This window comes from Anas acuta, chromosome 2 (assembly GCF_963932015.1).
Source record: "Anas acuta chromosome 2, bAnaAcu1.1, whole genome shotgun sequence".
Taxonomy (NCBI): Eukaryota; Metazoa; Chordata; class Aves; order Anseriformes; family Anatidae; genus Anas; species Anas acuta.
Window position 1 is genome coordinate 8,268,810 of NC_088980.1, and position 25,323 is coordinate 8,294,132.

The 25,323-nt window shown below is 38.7% G+C and overlaps 1 protein-coding gene and 2 long non-coding RNA genes across 7 annotated transcripts in view; 2 read left to right on the forward strand and 1 right to left on the reverse strand.

Moving 5' to 3' along the window:
• The window catches only part of DPP6 (dipeptidyl peptidase like 6), a 549,348-nt gene that overhangs the window by 370,398 nt on the left and 153,627 nt on the right, over positions 1 to 25,323 (forward strand). For all 5 annotated transcript variants that reach the window (XM_068673426.1, XM_068673428.1, XM_068673425.1 and 2 more), the window contains exons 2-3: positions 7,679 to 7,793; positions 15,916 to 16,014. In XM_068673426.1, the coding sequence (XP_068529527.1) occupies positions 7,679 to 7,793; positions 15,916 to 16,014 (214 nt within the window). The remainder of the gene's footprint in view (positions 1 to 7,678; positions 7,794 to 15,915; positions 16,015 to 25,323) is intronic.
• Positions 15,847 to 19,745, reverse strand: LOC137852107 (uncharacterized). Its single transcript, XR_011093660.1, has 3 exons — positions 19,199 to 19,745; positions 18,387 to 18,498; positions 15,847 to 16,932 (listed from the first exon to the last, which is right to left on the reverse strand). It is a non-coding gene; the product is annotated as an uncharacterized lncRNA (long non-coding RNA).
• LOC137852108 (uncharacterized) lies at positions 20,804 to 24,289 on the forward strand. Its single transcript, XR_011093661.1, has 4 exons — positions 20,804 to 21,408; positions 22,771 to 22,848; positions 23,381 to 23,466; positions 23,678 to 24,289. It is a non-coding gene; the product is annotated as an uncharacterized lncRNA (long non-coding RNA).

Sequence of the window (25,323 nt, forward strand, 5' to 3'; positions counted from 1 at the left end):
ACCCAAGGAGAGTGCAAAATGAAATGATAAAACCATTCTCCCTCCCCGCCTCCATCCTTGTACCCACTGGTTTGGTATTTCCCAGCTGTCTCTGCAGCTTGGTGACCTCAAAACTCTGCTGTTTTCATGGCTGTTTCTCACATTGTTCCAAAATAAATTATTTAGGAATTAAGCTTTGTTCACTTCATGTTTTACTTCCAGTACCATTCAGAAACAAGTTATTTACAAATTAAATTACTGGGAAAAAAAAAAAAAAAAAGCCTGGAAGTTAGTAAAATATAATACTAAACAGAATTTCTAATGCAATGCTGTATTTCTACCCAGGGAGATTAAACACTTCACCACTTCTCTTATCACAAATTCTTCCTTGGTGTTCAGAGTCATAAATTGAATGGCATTTTCTGTTTTTCCTGAAATTTAGTTTCTCTAAAACTGTAATTGCCTTTTTACAAATGTAAGCAGAATGGCATTTGGTTGGAATTGAGGGATGTGACATATGAGCAGAGGTTTCTCCAAGCTCTCAAATCTTGCCAAGAAGCTTATTTTCCTTTTTCCTGAGACTATAATTCCTAAAGAAGTGGAGAGATGACATTCTAGCATGCCTTGGCAATGTCACCTTTCGCAGTTTATTTCTGCATGGGTATGAACTGTTTCAAGGCTTCTATGTGTGTTGCTGCTTTGTTTGGATGAATCCAGGCTTTCAGTGCATTATAGTGGGAAAACTGGAGCAAAGATTACACTGCAATACGCAGGGGTCCTGGGATCAGTGATATTATCTGCAACATTTGGGCTTGCCAAATCTTTTCAGGGATCTGATGGAAACATAGACTCTTATGGAATAAAATCCTAAACATCAAACCTAGTTTCACTGGTGCCATGGCAGATGTTTCACCCTAACAGACAGTTTGTTTTAGTTTTAGTGGGCGAATATATGTGCTTATATCAAACACTGAAATAAAATCAAAGAAATGCTATTGATTTTATGGGCTCTGTCCCTATTGGGAATAGATCTTTAATTATTAATTGAATTAATAGCTAAGGGCCCCTGTGAGGACTGGTTGTCCCACTGTGCCAAGAACTATAAAAACATCTAGGTTATGGTGGATGAATGAAGCTGAAGGTAGGAAAATGAAGATTAATAAGATATTAAAACAGGACCATCACAAGTCTTTACTAAATGTATCTCTAATCACATACATTCTGCTATACACATGCACAATTATTACAACCTCCTTTCTCCTAGGCTTGAGATAGAAAATGGCCATGTCCTTGTCTGGAGCCATACTTTGTGCAACCAGCCCAGCTGGTGTTCACAGCTTGAAATTTTATCACCTTGAGAACATGCTCCTGGCAGAATTTCAGACTCCATGTTCCCCATTTGTAACCGCCTTTGGAAATGCCTCTTTGTCTCACTGTCCGTAAGCACTAGGCATAACTGGAGAATATTTAAGTAGTAATGTTGCTTATTCATGTGTGGTAAGGTGTTAAGAGAATGTTGCAGCAGGGTTACTATTCCTGGGTACCAGAGTCATGTGAGATGCCAGTTCAAGATACAGAGATGCTAAATTAATCTTCTAGTGCTGTTAGGTTTGGAGGGGATCCAAAACCATTTCATCACAGCGCTCATAAAAATGATGGGAAGTTGTTAAATATCCATTTCTGCAGGACAAAGCAAATAGGAATTCCAGATATTACTGTATTTAGATCTTTTTACAGATTTTTTTTTCTCTCTTAATTTAGAAGTAGCACTGGGTTGCACTTGTAGCTGACACAGGCTGGCTTTGCTCCAGTGGAGCCGATGATCTGCATCAGTCAATGCTAGCTGAGGATCTGGTGCCTTCTGCTTTAAAACTGTGGAAGACCCGTCATCTGTTAGAGCTAACAGTTAGGCGTGATGTGCAGATGGCATTCATTTTCTCCTATTGCCTTTGTAATATAAACATGCAAGACTGAAAGCTCTATCAAAGCATAAAACATGCAGGGTTTATTTTTACAAAGGGCTGAGTGTTACAGACACAGCCTTTTCCTTGCTCACCCTCAAACACTCCATTAGTGCCCAGACTCAGAGTATTTCCTGACGTGCACTTTGCAGCAAATTGTGAGGAGAAGTAGCTACAGGGCCAAAATGAATGGCTTCAGGTAAAAGAGCCTCACATAAATGCAGGGTGGGATAGCATGTTGCATGGGTATAGGGTAGAAGATTTTTCTCATGGTGCTGTGGAGTAGAGATCAACGATGTTAACTGTTACTAAGTCATTGTTCCCTATCAATAAAGACATTTTTTTTAGCCAATTCTTCTGGCTGAAGAAAAGCATAATATAGCTGTCTTTCAACACAGCAACACACAGGATATTTTTATCCCTCTAAATTGTTCTGTTGGACTTTTGTGTGAAAGTCCAGGTGTATCCCATGCCTTGTTTGTAAAAGCAGGCCAAGTTCTTCTTCCTCTTGTTGAGGTCTTTCAAGTGACAACTTTAGCATCTCAACAACTGAGTTTGCTGTAGCCTCAGGCTCTCTGAACCTATCTGCAAACCGCTTGCTCTTTGGCATCCAGCTTCAACTGGAGCACAGCTCGGGGTGGTCGACAGCAGAAACTGAGAAGGCAATTGGAGGGGAGAAGGATAAGAAAGAAAACAAAAGTCCAGTAGAGGTACCTCAGTTTGAATTCAGAGATGGGAAAGATGTGGTTACTTGCTTATTATTATTTACCTGTCTTATGATACTGCCTAAACACTTTAGTGATTGAGGTCTGCACTCTGCCAGGCAGGATACCAAGAATGAGTCCTGCACACAAACAGCTTCCCTCATAAATTTAAGACATTTAAAATTTAAGCAGAGGATACAGACAGGTGGAGGGGTGTGAGGAGACATAGGGCAGTATAGATCATCAATAATAACCAGTGGTCTCAGCAAACCTCCTATTGTAAACACTGCTACACTGAGTTTGCTGCTGTTATAATTGCAATTAGTATTTCCTTTTTGCAACACAAAGTTAATAATCAGTCAGTATGGGGTACTGACTACTCATCTCATTTTTAATACTGTTTAGCTGTTATAATCCGCAGCAATTTTGTATTATTAAGAACTGATTAACAGCAAGATTATTTTTCTGCTGAAGGTCACAGGGACACCAGTGGTCCTGTACCTTAACTGCTGAGCAATGTGTTTATCCTGAGCCATGGCTGGAAATTGGTGAGCTGACTTGCCAGAGATATTACATTCATCATGCTCTGTCATCAGGCACAAGGTTTAATTCAGAATAAAGTAGAACAAGATGAAGTAGAATACATATTCCTCAATTAACTGTGTGTTGAAAGTCTTTCTGGAAGATTTTTTTGTTTACTGAGTCTCAGTGTAGCACTTCAGGTCATACCCATGTTATTTAGCTCAAATTTAAAAGAAAATAAAAAATTCAGGAAGCAGAGTTTGCAAGAATGGCAGATATAGAAACTATATAAAAGCACTCCTGTAAACCCCACTTCTGAAGCCAATCAAAGATCTCACACCTGTTTTTGTCTCATACCATTTGTATTTTATTTATTTATTTTTCTTTCTGATTTACATTGTCATAGCTGAGAGGAGAGCTAATTTTCCTGTCTGCATGAGTAGCAATGCCACTGGGAGATTTCCAGCAGATGTAGATTGTTTTATGCATCCTGTATAGTCTGTAAGTGTATAATACCAAATAGGATATACACTCAGTCTCCTTTCTTGAAATGTAGAAGCAGCATCTCTATGTTGAAAAGGACTAAGAGGTGAACCATGGCCTGCCCACTGTTGGTACTTCAGAAATATTGGTCTAAGATATATAGCTTTTATTAAATAATACCAATGATTGACAATTGATATGTGTATTGTTTTTCTTCCATTTAACTATGTTGACATAACATTAAAAAATAAATAAATAACAAACAAACAAAAAAAAAAAACAGTTTTGACTGAGTTTTTGTTTCATAAAACTGTTATATTATTGTAATATGGTCACCATGCAGACAGACTTTTTGTCAGGTTTCAAATAAATATGCCAGAAATAAGGTTGTTGACAGCATCTTGGATTGGAGCGTATCCAGCTTTCATCCATAACATGTCAGTGCAGTGATTCTTTCACAGGCAGGAAAATATGTCACCAAAGATCCATATTTTAGAGTCTTAAAATACCATAGATGTCTGGATTTATGACTTCAAAGTCAACTTCACAGGTGGGTAGCGTTATTTTTCAATCATAAATGAAGATGAAAGCAATAACATTTACAGTTTGTAATATGCAACATCAGTGAAGGGTGCTTGTTTTAAAACCTGTGGTAACATCTGTTTTACTTTCCTAATCCAGAAACAATTAAGGTTTTATGTAAGAAAGAGAAGGGGGTTGAAAAAAAAATGCAAAGGGAAAAGGGAGAAAAAGGAGGCTGAAGGGCTTTAGCTCGCTTGCAGATATTGTGCAGGCTTTGTGCTAGCTCTTCATAAGAAGCAGAGGGCTTGTGACTCCCACAAGCAACTGACTTAATTTTAATGTTCTCTTCTACACTGTTTTTAGTAGAATCATCTCATCAGAGCAGAAATTGTGCATGCTTGGTTTATTTTCATATGTGAAATATGCTCAGATTTTGGTATTAAAGGCAAAATAGTATCTTTAGGATTAACAGCCGTGGTTCACAAGGGGTATCTGCTGCTTGGTTCAAATCTCTGTATTTACATCTGCACACTAGGATCTTTCAGGAATGAGCAAATTATGCCTTTGTACTGCACACTGGAAACAAACTCTTTGAGGTGCCACTTCAAGAGTGTTATTTATGTACTTGAATCCGTATCTGACAAGGGCTTAATTAAACACCTTCCTGACTTCTAGAGCCAGCTCTGAGGCTTTCCTGAGCAATGTGAACAGGCAGCTGATGTCTGTATGGAGGAATTTCTTTTTAAGGGGTGGGAGCTGGGAGCTTGCTGCCAAGGTTATCAGGGATCAGTGACAAGGCTGTAATCTCCTGGAGATGAAGACTGGTCATAGTGGTGCAGCAGCATCCCTCCGGAATTAACAGAAATACAGGTAGGAAAGACCTAAGCCATGAGTGCTAGTGTATATGATACTGTGTGCATGTGGATTTCCTGCAAGTGATTTCATCAAAAGAAACTTCAAATGACTGAGAACAAAAAAGCTGCTGTCCAAGCCTGTGCTGAATAAAGATGTTTACCTTTCTTTGAAATGCCATTTATCTCTCCTTGCTTTTTATCAAGGAAAACTTTCTGACAGAATTTTGAAAGCAAAATGAAACTTGCCTTTCTGCTTTCTTGCAATGCATTAAAACTCAAAGTATTGTTTATAAATACTTTTCCTCCTCTTGACATATTAGAAATCCCCAGTCTTTGTTATTGTGAGTTTGTTCCAGTATTGATTGGATGACTAAAGAATTAATGGGGTTATTATACGATAGCAGATGCAATGGAAGTATTGATGCACTGAAAGCTTAAGCACGTGTGAGCATGGGAAATCTCACAGAATGCAAGGTTTTATTTTTGAACTGGATCTGAAATTGTTGATTCAATTCAAACTTATTGAAAACCTCCTGAATTATTTTTGTCAATTTTAAAACTTCTGGTTGCTTGGGGGGAAGTATATTTTCAGGAATATGGGTGTTTCCATGAGCCCTGCAGTGCTGCCTGCGTCTTACCTCTGCCTGTTTGTCCTTCAGACACTGTCAGGGTTTGGCAGTGGCTGGGCAGATGTACTGTGGCTTTTCAGCTGCTTCTCCCCATTTCTCCTGTCATCCCGTTAGGTCCCACTGTGCCGTGCTGTGGAAGGAAACATATTTCTGCTACTTATTAACAAGACCTGGATTCTTTTCCTGGCCTTATTTCTGATTTGCATGTGATTCTGGGAAAGCCACATACTTTCTTTTGAGCCTGATTTGCACCACCTGAAAAATAGGGACTGTAATACTTTCCTAATAAAGGTGTCTAAGACTACATTAATTAATATTTGTTAAAGTGTCTAAGTTGAAGATGCTATAAAAATGCAAGTATTTATATTGTTTTCTTGATGGAAAAATTATATTTCTCAAGGCTCCTGACCTACTTTTCATATTTGTTTATAGATTCATTCCTTCTAATTATTTTGCATTTCAAATACAAAGCCAAGTACAACTGTGGGGAAAACAAAGATGATGGGATGCTAACCTCTGCATCTCTTTGCTAGAAGGAATGGGCACCATTGTGCTCATTCCAGAACTAGAATAATTAATGAATATAGGTACCACCTCAGATGTCTAATGGTTCAAGCCCAGCTCTCCATTGCATATTTATAAACTTTGTAATGGATAGATCCCCAAATGCATAGGAAGAGGATTTCAACATTATATTTTTTTTCTGTAAAATGGATTCTTAATATTAAAAAAGTTGGAAAATATTCTTCCTACATCTTCTGAAATTAAACATATGAGGTTTGCCTGACCTCTGTTCAGGTAATTTTGCCACACTACATAAAATAATAAATAAATAAACATAAATTACAGCAAGTTAAATAGTTTCATTGCAATACAGAAGCACTTCCTCTATTATAAGGCTTTATGTCTTCCTAGTTTGTTTGTTTGTTTGTTTGTTTTTAAAGAAAAAAAGAACAACAACAACAAAAAATATATTTCAAAGAAGTATCAGCAGGTCTGCATTAGACCCGCCATCCCTAATAATTTAGTAAATGAAGCAAACCTCCTAAATCAGTGAGGTTAATGTGGAGGAAAAGCATTGATGGCTGTTCTGGCTGTGAGGTCTGATCTCTGGAGGGACGTCATCCTTCCAGGAAAGCGGAGAGCACGGATAATTCATACAGTTCCTGTGTCTGCTTCAATTCATGCATAAATTCGCATTTAGTGTACAGTGATAAGGGAAATCCAGCAAAAAAAAAAAAAAAAAAAAAAAAAACATGAAAGGGATAAAATGCAATAAATATTTAAGATCTTGTGAATGTGAACACAGCACTTCATAAAAATCTCTGTCTCAAGAACAGAGGCACCGTCTACATCCTAGACAGAATATATGGTTTAAGCATAGTGAAGTCAAAGCTAGTCAATGAGTAGTGATGGAACTTTTATTGTAAAGATTAAAGGGCATGATTAAATATAATGGATATGCTAGACATTAAATCCATCTTCATGTCCTTAGACTTACCAACATGGGAATGAATGCAAGGTGTATTGAGTGGATATGATGTTTTCTGGGAAGGCAAAAAAGGTCACCATGGGAATATCTTCACTGATATTTTATCTCTTTATATGCCCCTGTGAATTATTTATCTTCCTGTATTCCTCTCTGGTATCTTATTATAAAAGTATCTTGAAAGTTACTGGAAAGCTCTTTATTCAAACTTAATGAGGGGGAGGTAGGAAATTAGCCTTTAAGTGAGCTAAATGTTGGTGTGGACAGCCAGTGCCAGTATGCAAGGAGGCAGTGGGAAGTGTGGGTTACACTGCTGAGCATCCAAGGGGTGCACTGCACTTATCAGTTAATCTGATTTAGGAGGAATTTAATACTATAATGTATTAGAGTGGCATAACTGTACTTGGCTTACCTGCCTGCCCCAACACGGCTGCATGGTGTGATTCTGTAGGAATACTTTGCTGTTTAGATTCTGTTGTTTTTCTCCTTGTCTCAGTGCCTTTTCTAAATGTATGCTTTCCTTTGATATTTCTAGGAGCTGGTGGGGAGTAATCCTCCACAAAGAAACTGGAAAGGAATTGCGATTGCATTACTTGTTATTCTCGTTATCTGCTCCTTGATTGTCACCTCTGTTATACTCCTGACACCAGGTATTTATAACCTTTAAGTCACTTTCATTCTGTTTTTCTTCTGTAATTTTACACTTCCAAGGATAAAGGGATTGCAAGCTGACTGAAAAGTCAACATCAAAAGAATCATCCTTACTGCTCTTTAGCTTGATGGGATGCTGAGTTGGAGACCATTCTCAAGCAGATTGCTTTAAAGTTTTACATTTTGATTCAAAGGTCAAGATCACTGAGCTGAAGGTACCAGGGTGAAACTTGGTTTCATAAACATAGATGGCAAGTATCATTTTAGATGGGCAGGGTACCTGAGACCTGTCCAACCTGCCCATATGGGGTAGCAATCAGGTCATGGGACTTCCTGAAGCCCATGTCCATGTGGAGCTGCAGCCACCAGTTGGGTAACATATCCTGGAACATCTATGGTGGTATTAAATGTCTGTGTTTAGGCAACTAAATCCCTTCCCATTCAACTATATTGATTTTTTTGTCAGACTGCAGTGGTCCGGCTTTACAAAGCAATTCCAGATTGGTATGTGCTGGATAGCACTTAACTACATCAAATGATTAGTCACTTCCTAATAAGAGATTCTTCCAGATAGTCCTGTTTCCAAGCTTCAGCAAAGTTCTGCACATGTAACTTTTGTAAATTACTTCTCTTACAGTAGCTACTGTAGTTCTAGCCTTGAATTTTTGTGTGATTATTGATTATTACATATTTATACAGCCCTCTAAATTTCCATGACTATTTAAACAGAAGAAATAATCTACTTTTGTGACTCCGAGAAGCTTGTTATTTGAATATGAATAGACAAGTGAATGAGAGAAAAGACATAGAATGCAGTGTCAGAAAGGGTTAGGAGCTACAAAACAGAGAAGGCAGAAGGTCTCCTGTAGGGATGTAAAGAAGAAAAAGGCTTCATTCTTGGATGAGTACATGGAAGCACAGAGAAGAAGAGGGAAGAGGCAAAAAGGGAGAAATAAAACCATAGGAAATGGAAAATCACAAGGTGGTGAAGTAGAGAAATGAGATTAGAGTTGTGGGGCAGAAATTTGTAGGAGCTCATAGCGTGTGAACTGACATGTAGTTCAGCAGATTTAGCCCATCTTCCCTGACACAATTCTTATTCAACAGTCCTGCTGTAAAATAGACTGGAGAGAGTGATAAATCAAGAAATACAGGACTTCACAAAGTTAACTGGAAAATAAGTGAAACAATCTCTGTGATGTCCTTCTGGTTATTTAAAGTCATGCCATGTTCGGTTTATTTCATGCTATCCTGAATTTTTCAATGCAAATGCAAGTAGTACATGGTCATGCCAGCGTAATTAGGTAATTAAATTAATTAAGGTTAAACTTAATTAAGACTCATTCTTTAAATTACTTTTGCTAGGGTTCAGATTAACACCTTTGGACATAGCAGTTCATCTCTGAGACATTTTTGGCCATGGTCTGTGGTCTGTATTCATATTAAGCAACACTTATTTGCAGTGATGAAATTGTCCCTTATCCATGAGACATTGAAATGTTACCTCTTTTTTTTTGAAGTGTATTTACAGACTTTTCATAAATGAATGCTGAAGCATGAATTCCTAAGCCCATACTTGTGGGTTTCAAGAAGTTGACAATGACTCTTATTGCAAAGATAAGACTAGGTGTACAGCTTTCACTGAAGAGCAGGAATAGATAAAAGTGGATACATGGGGTGGAACATGAACATACCTGTGTAGTACTAAAGACAGTCTGAGTCACAAGTCTTTCCTTTTACAAGACCACCTGTAATAAGGATATCATTGTAAGGTTGGTCAGAATATCTGATGAGGATTTAGCATCTCTGGTTTCAGTTCCAAGCTCTGCTACAGACCTCATTTATGACTTCTCCTGAATCTTACTCTCCTTTCTCTGTAAAGACACACAAAATCCACTAATGACTGTTATGACTACAGATACTACAATGCTATTGTACAAGTAAAAGCTGAGCCAGAAAAGCTATACTGAACATTGATTCCTTGTAAATAATGTTCTCTTAGGAAAACACAAGTAAATATGTGTTATTATGACATTCTATGTTATGTAGTACAAAATGGGAATGGGAAATGTATGCATTCAGCATTAAGTACAACTCATATGTGTATTTGTGTGTTTATTTTATTTGTATGTACGTACAAAAAAAAACATTCTGTGTTTGTGTATGTATTCGTAACACATGTATACACATAAATCATCCAGTTATTAGTAAGTTTTTAGCAAGAGCTCCAAATAGCACTTTTGAAAGTGTCTCTGTGTTTCTGTGTTTAAAAGTTAGGAAAATGCAAAGTCATTTTCTATGCTCAAATTTTATTATATGTATATATATTTTGAAATTTATAAATTATTATAGTGGAATTTGTTTTGTTTTGTTTTGTTTTTCTCCCTTAATGATGTTTCAGAACTGTCCTCTGCATGTAAATACAAAACCTTTGAGCTCAGTACTGTTTTGTTTTGGTTATATATATATATATATATATATATATATACTATTATGGATCTAGACTGCTTCATGGTGAGACTCTGCCAAGGGTAAAATCAGATAGCTTAGGTTGCTGCTGTGGCTTGGCAGCAGCTGAGCTCAGTCTTCTCTTGGGCCACTGACCCTGGAGCTTGTTACAAGCACATGCAATGGCACAGGGTAATGGAAGGCTCATTTCACAGGCATTGCCCAGCAGTCAGTGCTGAGTGAGACACTGAGAATGACTTGGCAAACATAACATTTTAAATTGCTAATCCTGAATGGGGATAGCACTTCCCAGAGAGGTAGGAGAGGAGCCTGTCCAAAAGGAGAAGCAGAATGTGAACTTACTTGTCATAAAAGAGCTCACTGAAAAAAGAAATATTTATCCTTTGGTAATCAAACTAAGAATACAGTGATGGATATTTGAAGCAAGGGCAAAGGAAGGGATAGGAGGACAGAGAAGGAAAGAGGCAAAGCAGTTTTGCGGATGTTTGTGGGGAGCTTCTGCCAAGTATGAGAGTGGTATTGGAAAAAAAATCCTCTACTGAATCTCTCAAGCAGGATGATGTGGTTTGGCATGGTCAGAGCAGAATGCTGGAGGCTACTTCACATGTTTGTCTTCTGATGATAACACTGGAGTGCAACCTGACACTCATGCTAGCACAAATATATATTTGCATTTCATCTCCGCATTTCTCATTTGTAGCTATCTTGTCCCTCTCCCTGGCTGAGAAACCATTCTTCTTTTGGTATTTTTCCATTGGTTTGAAGGACTGTTTTACAATGCAACACTAAGGCAATGAAGAGGTGCTCTAAAACCAGTGCTGACCATCATGAAATTACTACAGAGAGCAATTTGGGGAATTCCTGGGATATAGTGCAGTATGCAGACTTGCAGTCCATGCTCTTATATTAATAATAATAATAATAATAAATTATAATAAAGTGGGTATTAGCTAACTGGATCCATAACGTGAATCATCAGGATGACATTTCCCCCATAAACTGAAACTCAGGGCAGTCTCTGGAAAATGTAAGAGTGAGTGGTAGAGTGGGGAATGGGAATGGCTTGTTTCATAGACCAGATGCTGAATAAGGTTTTTAATGAAAAGGAAAAAAGGATTTATGTACCTCTCCAAGATTATTTGCAAAACAGTCCAGAGCTTTAAAGAAGGTTTAAATTCTGAATTCAGCTTGAGAAATGCTGAAATTCTGACTGGTTTGGGTTTCTGAGAGGCAGGTCACTCACTCTGCTGTAAGAGCAGCTTGTAAATTTGGAACAGCATTTACATTCAGTAAACATCGTACTTCCAAAAGCAATGTGTTATTGCTAGCAAATGCTTAGGTCTTATTTTATAAAATTCTAATAAAACAATATTACTATGATTTATATATCTCTTGATATTCTAGAAAATAATTCTTAAAAGAAGCAGTAGCTGGTGGAAGCTTGAATTTAATTACACTGTAGTACACCACATGCCCACAACTGCCTACGCTGAAGGAGTCTATTTTTTTTTGTGTGTGTGTGTGTGTGAGTCCTGCCATTCCACCCACCTTTGAAAAATATGAAGCTATTCACTTAAATGATAAAAGCGTGAGACTGAGACTTTCTTAATTGACAGTTGCTCACTTGTTGCAGCATATGGCATCTATATGGGTCTTGTCTTATCAGAGGTGTGTGTGTATTTTTATAAACATGTGCAAATGTTTGTAGGTTTGCATGTGTGCACACATATACATACCAAAGCTATAATGAGGACACAATTCTGCAGAAGTTTTGCATTAAAAAAAAAAAAAAAAAAATCCCTCCCAAAATGTCATTAGACAATTTGTTTAGGAAAAAGGTGTTTTCTGGGCCCCTCTATTTGGAAAATGAGATTAAGAAGGACTGTTCCTGATGTTTAAAGCTTTGTGAATGTATACATCAAGTTTGTTCCTTTCAAATATAACCTTTAGGTGAAAAAATGTACACTCAATCTCATGTTAAAATCTTTACAAATTTCATAAGAATTTTTTTTGGACAGAGATAGTGCTGAAGATAGTCATTGCATAGCATCAATTCACAGCACTCTGTCAGACAGCCAAATACATCACCTTGTGAACTTAATATGGCTTTTGCTACTCAGCAAGAGCAAAGAAATATCCACTGACCAGTTGTGCAATGCTGTAATTTGTTTGCTCACAACTGTTTCATATGAATGTACATTATTAGTCAACAAAAAAGTAGGATTTTACAAAAGGGAGAGAGACTGCCTTTTCTCTTGCCTTGGCCACTTGCCTTTTGGGGATGGGGAGCTCTGCTGAGGTAGAACAGGGCTCAATTCTTCTCAGTGACTGAGCTGGCATGCCGAGGTGGGATGGGAGCTTCTAGTATGTTGGATCAGGCCTGCCAAGAGGTGAATATTTAAAAAATAAAAATAAAAATAAAAATAAATAAAAATAAAAATAATAAAAATAAAAAAATCCATGACTTAGCAGCACACAGTAGCCCAAGAGACGTGAGAAAAGCATCTGACACTGACCTATAGCTGAGTACCAGGGATATTGGAAAGAAAGATGGGCATCCAAAAGTATCTGAGGCTTCCTCACCTGTCAAGCAGCCTCTGAGCATTACTGGAGTTGAGAAGCTTGAAAGAAAGGATTGGTACCACAGAAGCAAAACAGGCAAGGAGGTTGGCCTGTCTATAATGGGGCTAGAGGAACAGAGCAGACATTCTTAATGAATGTTCTGACTTGACTATGTGTTAGATGAGAGGCAGTAAATCTGAATTTTTCACCAAAATGTTATTTCCTGATAGCTTATTAATTAATTATTTTTCTCCTCTGCTCTGTGACTGAGATTAGCATTGTCCACAGTATACTGGAGGAACTATTGCAGCTAATTTTATAATATGGTGTTGGACACTATAAGGGAATCTTATCAAGACATGTCTTATAGAGGCTGATGTGTGTGCATGCTTTATTCACTCCTTCTCCCTTTGCCCTTTTGTCCCTTTGTCCCTTACGAGGAGTTTGAAGGGCTGTGAAGGTGCAGAGGTCACGCAGCCCCTGGACTGGCCATCTGCATCCTCTTCAGAAAGAGGGAATGAGAAGGACTTCCTGCCCTGCCCCTTCCCAAAGCTCCAGCAGATTTGCATGTGCCTTTCCTTATGCCTTCATGATGGGGAACAGTGTGTCCTCATTCCCTGAGGTGGCTTTTGGAAAGCAGTGCCTGAACCAGCTGCAATATCCCACAATATCCAATGCCTGATCTCCCTGCATGCCCAGTGCTAAGACCTTGCTCCATGGTAGGAACTAACTGGAACAGTTTTCTGGAGCTCTTCTGACCTATATTTTCCAGGTTAGTAAATAAAATTATGCAGAAGAACTTGGCATAGTGCTGTCACATAGAAGGATTTGGCAGAGGACTTGTATTAATATGTCTTGGCACTTTGAAAGCCAAACTAAACAGTGTGATTGAAATCAATTAGATTTAAAAACAAAAGAAAACAGAAAAATGAAAATTGAAGAATTTCTTTTAATTTGGTAAAAAAAAAAAAAAAAAAAAAACAACAAAACAAACAGACAAAAAAACACCTTCTGGTGGAACAAAACATTGTTCAGAGTTAATTTTCAGTAGTCTCTGGTAACTCAGGAGCTTCAATTTAGTGTAGTAGAGAAGAACTTTTTCCCCTTAACAAATGGCTTCTAAGAGTCTGTTTCCACTGCTTGTAATCACCAGTGCATTCAGTCAATGTAACAGGTTTAGTTCTAGCCAAAGGTACCAATGGCTGCGTGATACCAACAGACCCCAGGCATCTGGATACTGTAGTGGGGAACAATATTGCTGTGGAAATACTCAGGATGTGGCCTTATGTTTTACTTTTACAAGCAGATGTGCTTAAGGCTGATTGAAAAGTTTCCATGAAAATATTTTTTTCAGGAAAAAAACTTGAGTGTTGGGAACAAACTACTCAAAGTCATTTTTAAATATCTTTAGAAAATGATTGCTTGTCCAACAACAACAAAAAAAAAATCAACAAGAAAACAACAACAACAAAAACAACTGTTGATGGAAAAAGAAAATCAAAAAGAAAATTGTGGATTTCAGGTTAATTCTAAAAAATATATATATATATATATATATATATATATATTTGAGGAAATGAAAATCCATTTTCATATTTGGCATACCAAGCACTTTTATTGTTCTGTAAGCTCAATAATCCATCAATTCAACATAAACACTTCAGTCATAGGCCCAAGTGCCTCTGCATTACTTTTATGAGAACTGTTACACAGTGGAGAGGTGCTGGTGGAAATGAGAAGGCACAATTTTTGCAAAGAAGAGGCTACCTGTGGCAAACTTCTTAAATTTGTGTCTTAGTTTTACTCAGTTCTACTCATATGTGATCAGTCTTTGTGACATCCTAGATGAGAAAGATTTCCTTGTGGTAAGACAAAAATCTCTTTGCTGTCACTGGCTGAAACTTTAGAAGTGGGGTGAGGAAGCACATTACGCCATATGCTGTGGGAGTAAAATTTCCAGCAGTGCCTAAGAGCACCACAGAAATGGTGCTCAGGAAAACAGGACTAGGTGAATTCCATCACATACTCTATCTCACATCCCTATTGGATGTTATTTATTTAATTTCTTGTTCAAGAAATTTGGCAACCCATATCCTAATTTCCAGTACTAGAGTGTTTTTTTTTTGTTTTGTTTTGTTTTATTTTTTTTTTTTGCAATGACACTACACATTTGGTCTTGAAATTGCCATGAAATTGTTCTCTGCAGGTTGGTAGAGGCTCTTGCTGTAATACACAATACTTTATTTTCCTGTATGAAGGGGAGGAAGCATACAGCAAGGTTTTCTTTTTTGGGAAATTGAATTTGCTACAAAGTAGATCTAGGAAGAGAAGAGGGAAATAAACAAGGGATGCTGCTCATTAAAGAGGATCTTTCAGAATCTTCAGTTGGCAGTCTGGTTCTTCAATTTAAAAGTTGACCACATTTCTGTGTTACTATTGTGTTTGAAAATGAAACCAAACACTTTCAGTAAAAATGAAAATCAGTATCATGCAGACATGCACCACCAAAGGATTTAGAGGTATTTCTCATAGATTTTTCAAAAATATCTCTTCAGTTAGGTGTTTTATGAATTCTTAAAAATATTCTGTCTAAATCCTTACAAGGCTAAATACATTTGCAAATGTTGTTCTGCATGACAGTTTTTAAGGAAACAAAAATATCAGCTCTAAGTAGGTCAATTTACATATTATTTTATTTTACTAAAAAAAAAAAAATGGTTTTGGAATAGTGGATGTTGAAAAGTTTTAATATTCTTGAGAGTAGTCAGAATTCTATAGTGCTCTGATATCTGCCTGTTTGCATGCCTTTTTATATCTTTTTTGATCTGTTTCTGTCAAAAAGGTGTGTTTTGGATCATTGGTCCTTTTGTAGTTGTTGAATCTAGGCATAAATAACCAGGAGGTTTCTCTTTGTGAACTATTAGATGGTCCTTTTCTATTATTGACAATGTGAAGGAGCTTATGAGTGACAGAAAGCTTAATGTGGACCATTCCTGAATGAAATATGATATGGCACTACTCAGAGTTGCTGTAGTTTCAGGTACAGTTCAAAGTAGAAGTAATGGCAATTTGTTTTTGTATGCTTCACAGTTGAAGATAACAGTTTGTCTCAGAAGAAGAAGATAACAGTGGAAGATCTATTTAGTGCTGATTTCAAAATCCATGACCCAGAGGCTAAATGGATAACTGGTGAGTGAGGCATGAATGTGCGTTGGTATCCTTCCTTCACTGGCTCACTCCCGGGGTACCTGTTTTTATTTTCTTCTTTATTCCCCCTGTTCTTTTCTTTACTCTTCAAATTACAGAATCATGCAGTGGTTGCGCTTGGAAGGGGCCTCAGGAGATCATCTTGTACCAACCCTTGCTTAAGTGGGAGCAGCTAAAAGAGGTTGCCCAAAAATTAAATCCTCGAATTCCTATTCCAGTTTTCCTCCCGATTAATAAGTATGCAAACACCACTGCTCTGTTATTGCCATTTTTTATTTAAGTACCTCGAGTGAGAGAGATCCCATAGAGATATCCCACAGCTAGGCATTGAAAGCTGCAACCTTTATCCCAGAGAGCTCCCAGCATTTGGTAGGTGATATAGTACATGACTAGAAGAAGTGAATGGAGCACTATCACAGTCATTATTTCACAATAAACAAATCTTCTGGTTTATTTTTGTTCATCAGAACACTTTTTTTTTTTTTTGTTTTTTTTCCAGTAGAGAGGTGAAGTGTTGCTAAGCAACTGGCAAACAGTGGTCCAGCAGCAGCTGGGCTGGTGCTTGCACATACCCCATTTGCTCTTTTTGTACTACCCTGCTGTGCATTTTTTAGTCAGGGGGAAACCAAATAATACTGGAATTAATGCACGTAGTGTTTGCTGGAGTGGAACTGTTTGGGGGACGTAGATTCTAGCTCCCGCTGGAAATTGCTGCAGTCTGAACAATCTTTGGCAGGAATAAAATGATCCGTGGTATGCCATTCATGTAGGTTCCAGTCCAACTCCGATTATCGCTGAAGTTATTAGTCTTTCTTCTGAATTTAATGGGGAACTGGATCAAATCCTTCCTCTTGTTTGGCTTTCATTGTCTGCTGTGCCCATTGGGAACAATTCTAATACCTGTAATGAAAAGAGAGAGAGCTAAAGGGTTGTGCTGAAAGAACACGCTCCCCAGCCACCCTCAGCACAGCTGTCTCTGCCTTCTTCCCCCAACTATGGAATTGCTTGAAAGCAATTGCAGACAATACACACCTTCACAAACACACCTGCGGTGGGCAGGAACTCTTTTTCAGGCTGCATACTCTGGTGGAGCAGTGCTCCCCATAGCCACTCTTTGGGAAGAATGTAAATGGAAATATTAGGAGTGTTCCAGTTCAGAGTTATTTGTCTACTATTCCTTTTTAGCATTGATATCCCTAATGGTCTTAATGAAAGAAGAGTTGTTTTATTGTGACCTTTGCAACTTTTTTTTTTTTCATTATTATTTGCTAGACTATGAAGGAATGATGATGAATTAAACAAACTTTTACTGGAACAGAGAATGGAGTATTGCCATGGAGCTGTGTATAACCTCTCCCATCTGAGTATACCTTTTCACAGAAATAGTTTTTATTGTTGTGGGTTTTTTTCTTTTTTTTTTTTTTTTTTTTTTTTTTTCCACAATACTACAGTCTTCTGTGCAAAAACAGTATTTCCTGTGCTTTTCTGGTTACAATTACATCCTGGTACCATATGCACTTTAATTGAGAGTCCAATCCTAGCATGTTTTTAACTTTATTTCCCACTTTCCATGTGCTTTCACTGACTCCAGTGCAATTTAACACAGATCTTGCCTGATCTAAAACTGCTAAAATATCTTTTTATACAAGAGAATTATGAAGTTGTATTGTGCAAACCTGCCTAAATATTTTAGAAGGACTTGTTTTGTCACTGTGTTTCTAATATTGCTGATATTGATTTTAATACAGCTAGAGGCATTTTTTAAGCCAATTCTGTAGATTTACCCAAGTAACTTGAGGGTTGAGAGCAAGTTTCCAATCTGCAATGTCATTCATGCAAGTACCCATAGCCATTTTACATTAATTACCTTTCTGAGTTATAGTTGCTTTTCATAGATCTCTCTACCTGGCTAAATGGCAAAATCTTGGTCAAGGTCCCTCATAAGCAAGATGAAAGACCAATAGCCTGACATCCAAGCACACATTCCTATTGGTTTCATGTTCTCAGTTTAAGAGCAATGAAAATCTGTCTGAAAACACCCAAGCCAAACTAATAAAACCTAGTACAGCAAGAGTGTCGAAATGGCTTAGCAGAAAAATTGCCTATTTAACAGTCACAAAATGAGTGACTTTAGCATAGTTTAGTGGATAATCTGCACAAAACATAAATACCTGTGGTCTATCCTTGCTTCCTTTCTCATCCTGTTAGTTATGTAGCAAAATACCACAATCATTCAGAGATCTGCAATATTCAGTCCTCTCAGCTCTTCAAATCTATATTTCCTTCCTTTCCCTTTCCAAAGCAGATAAGTATTTCTCTTCAGGGTGGCAATTTAAAATATTCTGAAAACTCACTGGAATTGACGGGATGAACTGATGTTTAAGCATTTTTTTTGATTCGCGGTGGGCAAGTGGAAATAACATATTTCAGATCGATAGCTCTGTCATTCCATTGATTTCAAAGGAGCTAGAAAAGTAAAAAGAGAACCAGTTTCAAAGCTGACATAACTACACATCCAATGCAAAGACCACACGCTTTCTCTCAGCTTCCAATTGCGACTTAAGGCTGATTTGTGGATATGGCTGCATCTTTTTTATTAGAATTTCAATTAAATTTACTGGCATGAAGTGAGAGATATGCCAAAGATGGAACTTTGAAACTCTTAGCATTTTTGTGATGCTGCAGTAATTTTTAATTCCAATCTACATCTCTATCCAATGGTTTATGGAGAGGAAAGAATATTTTGTTTAATCAGCTGCTGCATTCACTGTCTTCCACAGCCCCGGACATTGCTCTTACTGAGTCACAAAAAAAAAATCTATAGGGGACCAACCTAATACATAGACCAGAGTCAACTGCTCAAGAGTATATTTCTAGTTCCACATCTTCCATGGATTGCTATTGCTTAGATATGCTTTGTAGCATAACACTGGCATTGTTGTGAAGGTTTCTCTTTTCACAATAACATTGTGCATACCGTACAGTATATGGTATATATGGTATAGTACAGTAGATATATATTATTATAATATAAGAAGTTTGAGATTGTTCTAGTGACTAAATTGCATTCCCCTGCCCAGCAAATTAAGTGTAAAGAATCCAAAAAGCATCTCTCTGCCAGACCCATCCATCGCTTTCCTCCCAGTGTGCTCTGGTTGTTGCTCACCGCATCGCACCCTGCGCCGTTCCATTCTCTTCCTGTAGAGTAAACTTCCCTTAACTGTACAACTATAATTATGTTGTCCATATGCTAAGCATGCATGTGAGCCCCAATTAGCAGCTCATTTCATACTGTGTATCTTAAAACTGTATTTGGACGCTTCCTCGTTTGCATATCCTCCTCCGTACAGTGCCACAAGTGTCCCATGCAGCCTTTTGTTAGCCCACTTGCGGATGACAGATGGCCTAATCGTTAGGCAAGTCTCTAGCTGCTTAGCAGTTCTGCTTTCAAGCTCCACATTACTTTGTAATTAGGTTTCACAATTGCTAGGCTTTTTCTGTATTCCCCTTGACATGGGATTTTAGCTCAGGTTTCTGAGAAGCTTGCTGGGATGCTGCAGTGTTCCTGTAATGGTAGACCAAAACTGGGATAAAGGTATTTCATCATGCAGAACTCCTCAGCCACCTGGACAATAACTGATAGTCATTGCCTGGACCCAGCCTGAGAAACTGGTCGGGTTATGAGTGCTGCCACTGTGGCCCAAGGGTGCTGCAGTGATTCCCACCAGCTGTGAATCTGCCCCTGAGTGTCCCAGGAGCTCTCCTCCCTTCTCACAGGAGGCAGAATCATGCCTAATGCCTAAGAAAACAGTAGAAACAGAAGTGTTACACCACTCATGGAGGCTTATGCTCATCTTTTCTTCTTTGTATGTAATGACAAATAGATTTTGCACACACTGAAAGTACTTGGCTTCTGCTGCTGCTTCTAGGAAAACATAATAGCAGCCTGTAATATACAACCCCTGCTTATTGCGATTGATTGGGTGCGGCCTGCCATCGTTACTTATTTCTTGGAAGATGTTTTTCCAGCCTAGCTGTTGGCATTTTGCAAGACAGAGTGTGTATTGCAGTGGTTGTTGTCAGGATTTGGGGCTGAACGTTAATGACTGGAAACTCCAACCTGGAGCACATCTCCTTTGTGCCAGACATGGCGAGACAGTCCTTGCGGAGAGGCTGTAACCAAACAAAAAGAATAGAGGATGAGATGAAAAGTACAGTGTACTCGAGCAGCGAGGAGCACAGGAAACCAAAGGATGCCTTCAGGGTTGGAAGAAGTTGACTAATCCAAAAACCTGAAAATTAAGCCCTGCTGTCCGAGTTCCTTGCCCACTTGCTGCAGTTGAAACACTGTCAAAATATTATTTATTCTTATCCGAAGGGGAATAGTGGGTAACTTAGCAAAAGGCTCTGAATGGCATTTTCAGAAATGGCTTCGTTATTTGGAAACCTGCCCCTCAGCAAGAGCCAGAAGGGCTGTGTGCCTAGCTTGTATCTGCGAATGGCAGCTGGGCATTTACATCACAGTCCTGAAAAATGCACTAATAACTAATATCTAAATATAATAGAGCAGTTCTTTTATCTTTAATACTAAGTCACATACGTTTTATCGCATGTTTTACTAATAACATTATAGACTCTCTAGGCTCTTTTTAAGTCTAATATTGAATTTAATGACCTAGAACTAATAAGTTTTATTTCCCATGCTGAAAAAAATTGTCTTGCAGTAACTGAGGTAATTTATTTCAGTTTACCTTTAATAATAATGCTCAGATCAACAATACTTAGATAGCCCAAATGCCCCCAAGTCTATTCTGTGCAGTGTAAATTCATTGCACTGTATTGATAAAAGCACTGATGCATTTCAAATGATGCAGATGCACGTGCAGTGAATGAATTATTTATCGTTTGCTTTACATAGATATGGAGAACTTTGTAAGTGCTAATACTTTTCATTGTGAAAAAAGGGTTGTGTTAATATGCTGCTTTGACAGCCCTGGAGACTAAAATAGCATTGTTAGAGAGCTGTAACATGGCTAGCTGGAGTTCAGGCTTCTCTGGCTAGGTCCTCCATGGGCTTGACCACATCAGAGAGACCAAATGAACTGCATGGGAGAAGGAGCCTTGTTCTTAAGAGGGTTAGGCTGCTGGCATGAAAGGTCTTTGTCTTTCTCATCAGAGGAACAGGTTCTGGTCTTGTGTGTGTTCTGCAGGTGCTACAAGATGAGGGCTACACACCCACCCCCACTCTCATCCTAAATAAATGCAAACTGCCCACAGATGTTTTTGTTAGTGTAAATTTGGTGAAGGCATAAAGAAAATTGGGTTACTCTATTGGAATTTTTGCTTCATTGCCTGCTGTGCTAAACAGAGATACTAGTAAGTTAATTTTAATGTATTTTAATTTTGTGTTAAAATCACTTAAGAGAATGTGTTTGCTGAACATAGTGGTTCAATGAAAGCTTGTCACACTCCCAGTTCTGGTGTGCCAAACCTCATATCCTGCCCCACGGCAGTTTGTTTTTGCAATGTTTTTGTGAGCATTCTGGCTTTCCGGTCACTCTTGAAATATTTTCTGAGATGCATAGCAAGCCACATAGAATACAACACAGCAGTTTGTGGTAAAGTTTTCAGTGAATTTTGAGCCCCACAGCTCTGAGATACATGAATGGTGATCTATGAACATATGTATGCTAGTTAAGTAAGCACACGGTGAACTTTGAGGTAGTGTTGGTGTCAGTGGAAGTGTCCACGTGCTCTAGTGATGGTTGATTGCTTTTTTTAATCTAAATGTCCTTAAAAATGCCATCTTATATTGCCAAAGGAGAAGAAATAAAGGCTCACACTCTGTCAAGACTGCTACAATGGGAAAGAAGAGAGGAATGTATTAAACATTTTGGACCATAATTTTGATTTTAAGACTCATCCTGGATTATCATCTCCAGGGATTTCATAGAATAAAATATCTACTCAGAGCACTGAAAGGAGTTTGCCTTGCTCCCTGCCTTGCAGCTGCTGTGCACTTGCTTAAGTTCAGCAATGACAGTAACCTATTCACTAAAGACAGGAAACCATGGAATTAATGGCTTTTTAACATACTATAATAGGCTGTGGAGGAGAGCATTTCAGCCATGTAGCTATTTTGTTCATTGCTGCTAGAGAGAGTGAAATGAGAAATCAATTTAGTTCTTTTAAAAATTAATACAGTCTGCAGAAGCAGACTGAGGAGCAGGGGAAGAGCTTTGTAGCTTGGCTATAGAAGCGCCTCTGAGTTCAGCATCTCTGTAGTGCTGGGGTGGTGGTGGGGCATGTGTGGCTGGTAGGATGAGAAAATCTTCCTTTGGCCTCTGAATCTGGAGGGAGAAATATACTGGAGAAAGTCTTGTTTGTGAAAAATATCCCACCCTAGAAAAACAGAAGCAACACTGTAATGGCCAAATATTTATTTATTTATTTATTTTGAGTAGTTTGATATCTTGAAGAGGTCAAGATTTTCGTGTAGCTAACCCTGCATTTAGGAGCCTCCATAGGTAAGCTAATTGTCCCAACGTCTGCTGAACGCTAACCATTCCCCAGGGTGTCATGAACTGCTTTTGTGCATCAGCACCTCTGAGCCACAAGTCCTCTTGAGGTATCAAAATATGTCTCTAGCTAATGAATACCCAAACACCCACGTGCAAAAGCCATATGTGATCTCAGACGTTCAGTGCTTTAGCTTTGTGTTTGTGTCCCTGCATTAAGCCAAGTTGAGTGAAGAGGCCAGCATGGGGACAGGACTGGTGGTGTGAAGGTCACCTTTGAGAAGTGAGATTAAAGGAGGTGAGTGATGGAGAGGGTTTGGCGGGGTGATGTAGTGGGGAGCACAGGCTGCAGAGTTAATGGGGCTGAATGCATGAGGGGAGGGTCCTGGGGTTATGCAGTGGAGCAGGGGCTGGAGTTGAGGAAACGATGAAAATGAGCCTGCAAGTCAGTAATGTGATCTTGTGTCTTAGGCCACTAAGGCATTCTCACAAAAAGCTTCACAAGACACTCAGTTGTTTGGGTAACCTTATAGGGACCAATTAAAGAGTAAAAGATGGCTGGAAGATGCCGGGGAAGTCTCTGGATTTTTCCTTCTTGTTTGAGCTCTGCTAACACCCACTCCAGGTAGCTGCCTAATTCTGTTCCTACTGACATTATTTTTAAAAGAGCAGGAAAAACAGATTTCTTCCCCACATACAGCTTGATGGTCACACTCGTGCATGTTAGATGAGCAAACATTTCCTAGACTTCTTACATCCATTCACAAAAAGAGATTCCCCATTTTGCATTCATGCCTGGCTCCACTAAAATTAGCGTTTTTCTCTCCAAGTAACTCAGAAGTGAGGTGGTGCCTCCTGCCACGACGATGTCTGCCAGCGAGGAGCATCTGTGGGGAACAATCTGAAACTACAACAGGTGTGAAAGCAAGGAGCACCTGGGCTCTTGTGTGTGCTAAATTTCTCTGCAGATTCGAGGTTAAAATCTGTGGAGATTGGATAGAAGCTGCCATGCTTTGTGCCTCCCTATCATCATTTTTTGTGCTTCACCGAGGTGCATGGCAGCTTTATATGGCTGGGGGTTGAGACAAAACTGTGAAATTCAGTGCTGGCTTTCTCTACCCCTCTAGGCTTCCTGCAGCTGCACTCAGTTCACAGGGGGTAGGCTTTTGATTTAAAAAAAAAAAAAAAAAAAAAATAGAAAAGGAGAGAGAGAGAGAACAGCAGGAATGGAAATGGGGAAGAAACAGCACTCTGCCATGGGGAGCTGCTGCACCCGTGGGGGACTTTAGAAGATGCAGCTCACATCAGCAGTGTTTCTGCTGCTGAAAGAAAAGAAATGCATTCGCCAGCTCTGCCTACGTGTTTAACAGTTTGAATCCTGTTAAAAAGGGACCTGATTTTTCATCTTGTTTAAAGTGGCTCAAAATCAAAACCCACTGCTTTCAGAGATGAGGGAGATGTGCTGGTTTTACAGGGATTTAACTGGGAGAGGGATTAGGTGTTCTCTTGGTGTGTGTTAGTTAAAGCTCCAGGTGAAGAGCTGCAGGTTCAGTGTGACACTAATAAAATACTCTTCCCCAGCTTTTACACCTGCAAAGCGAGCAACCAGGAGCTCCCAGTTGTCCCTAGCCCCTGGGGAAAGGGGAACTGCTGTGATGGAAATTGCATTTGATAATCCTGTAAAAGGATGGTCACAACTGCAGCCGGCATGGTTGAATTTGTATCAAAATAAAATTGTTGTGCTGGATTCTTGTTTGTTCGTTTTCCTTTGTCTCATCAGATGTGTATAGCACAGAAGGGAAAGAGGAGGGAGAAGAGGAAAGCAGCATGTACTCAGCTCCCAGGTGATGGTGAGATGCAACAGAGGGTGATGGTCTTCTCCCTTGCCTGGACATCTGGCCATGGGTAGGGTTGCCTTGGGAGGAAGTAAGAAATGTATTTCAGTTAGATCTCTCACTACTGAGAACACCTGGACAGATGGATAGGGAATTCAATTCTGAACCTCAGTTAAGGAACGTTAAGAATGAAGGTTTGCATGGACCTGCTGAAGACTTTCCTAACAATCAGGTGGGTGTAAGGATAGAATGTTTTGGGAAAGGAAAATCTAGGAGAGGAGAATCTAGGGAAGAGGAAAAAAAAAGGTAGAAATGTGTTGCATAATTGCAGGATATGCTGAGCAAGAAGTACATGAGAGTGAGGGCTGATGAGAAAGGAGAGCTCTTCAAGGTACTTGGGGTCTCTTGTTAATCAGCCCATACTGATTACAACAACATTGCTGGTACCTTCAATAGTGATTTCCAGAGATCTGGAATCCATCCACACAGTTCATCTTAAAAGCCCTCCATTCTGTAGGACGCAACTTGGTGCCAAGAAAAGGCAATTTTCCATTTTTCACACTGCTGTGCCCGACTTTGCTTGGTGCGAAGCATGTTTTCTTAACTCAGGAGCTTTCCATGAGCTTGCTCCACTGCCCTTGGACACTTGTTGAACATGGAGTGCTCACCAAAAATAGAGTGGTATGTATTTTTCCACTCACCCCTTTTTAATGAACATTAAATGAATATATACCCTGATACAGTAATATCATAAATCAGAGATTAAAATTTACATCAGATATTTGTAATTGAAATTTTAATAGGCAAAGATTTACTTATCTAAGAAAGAAATCCTCTGGTGAGTTTGGATCTCCTGAGTGTATTAAGCTGATGAACATATAAGAAGCAGTATTTTTTTATTATCATTACAAGAAATACTACTAGGCTTATATATATAA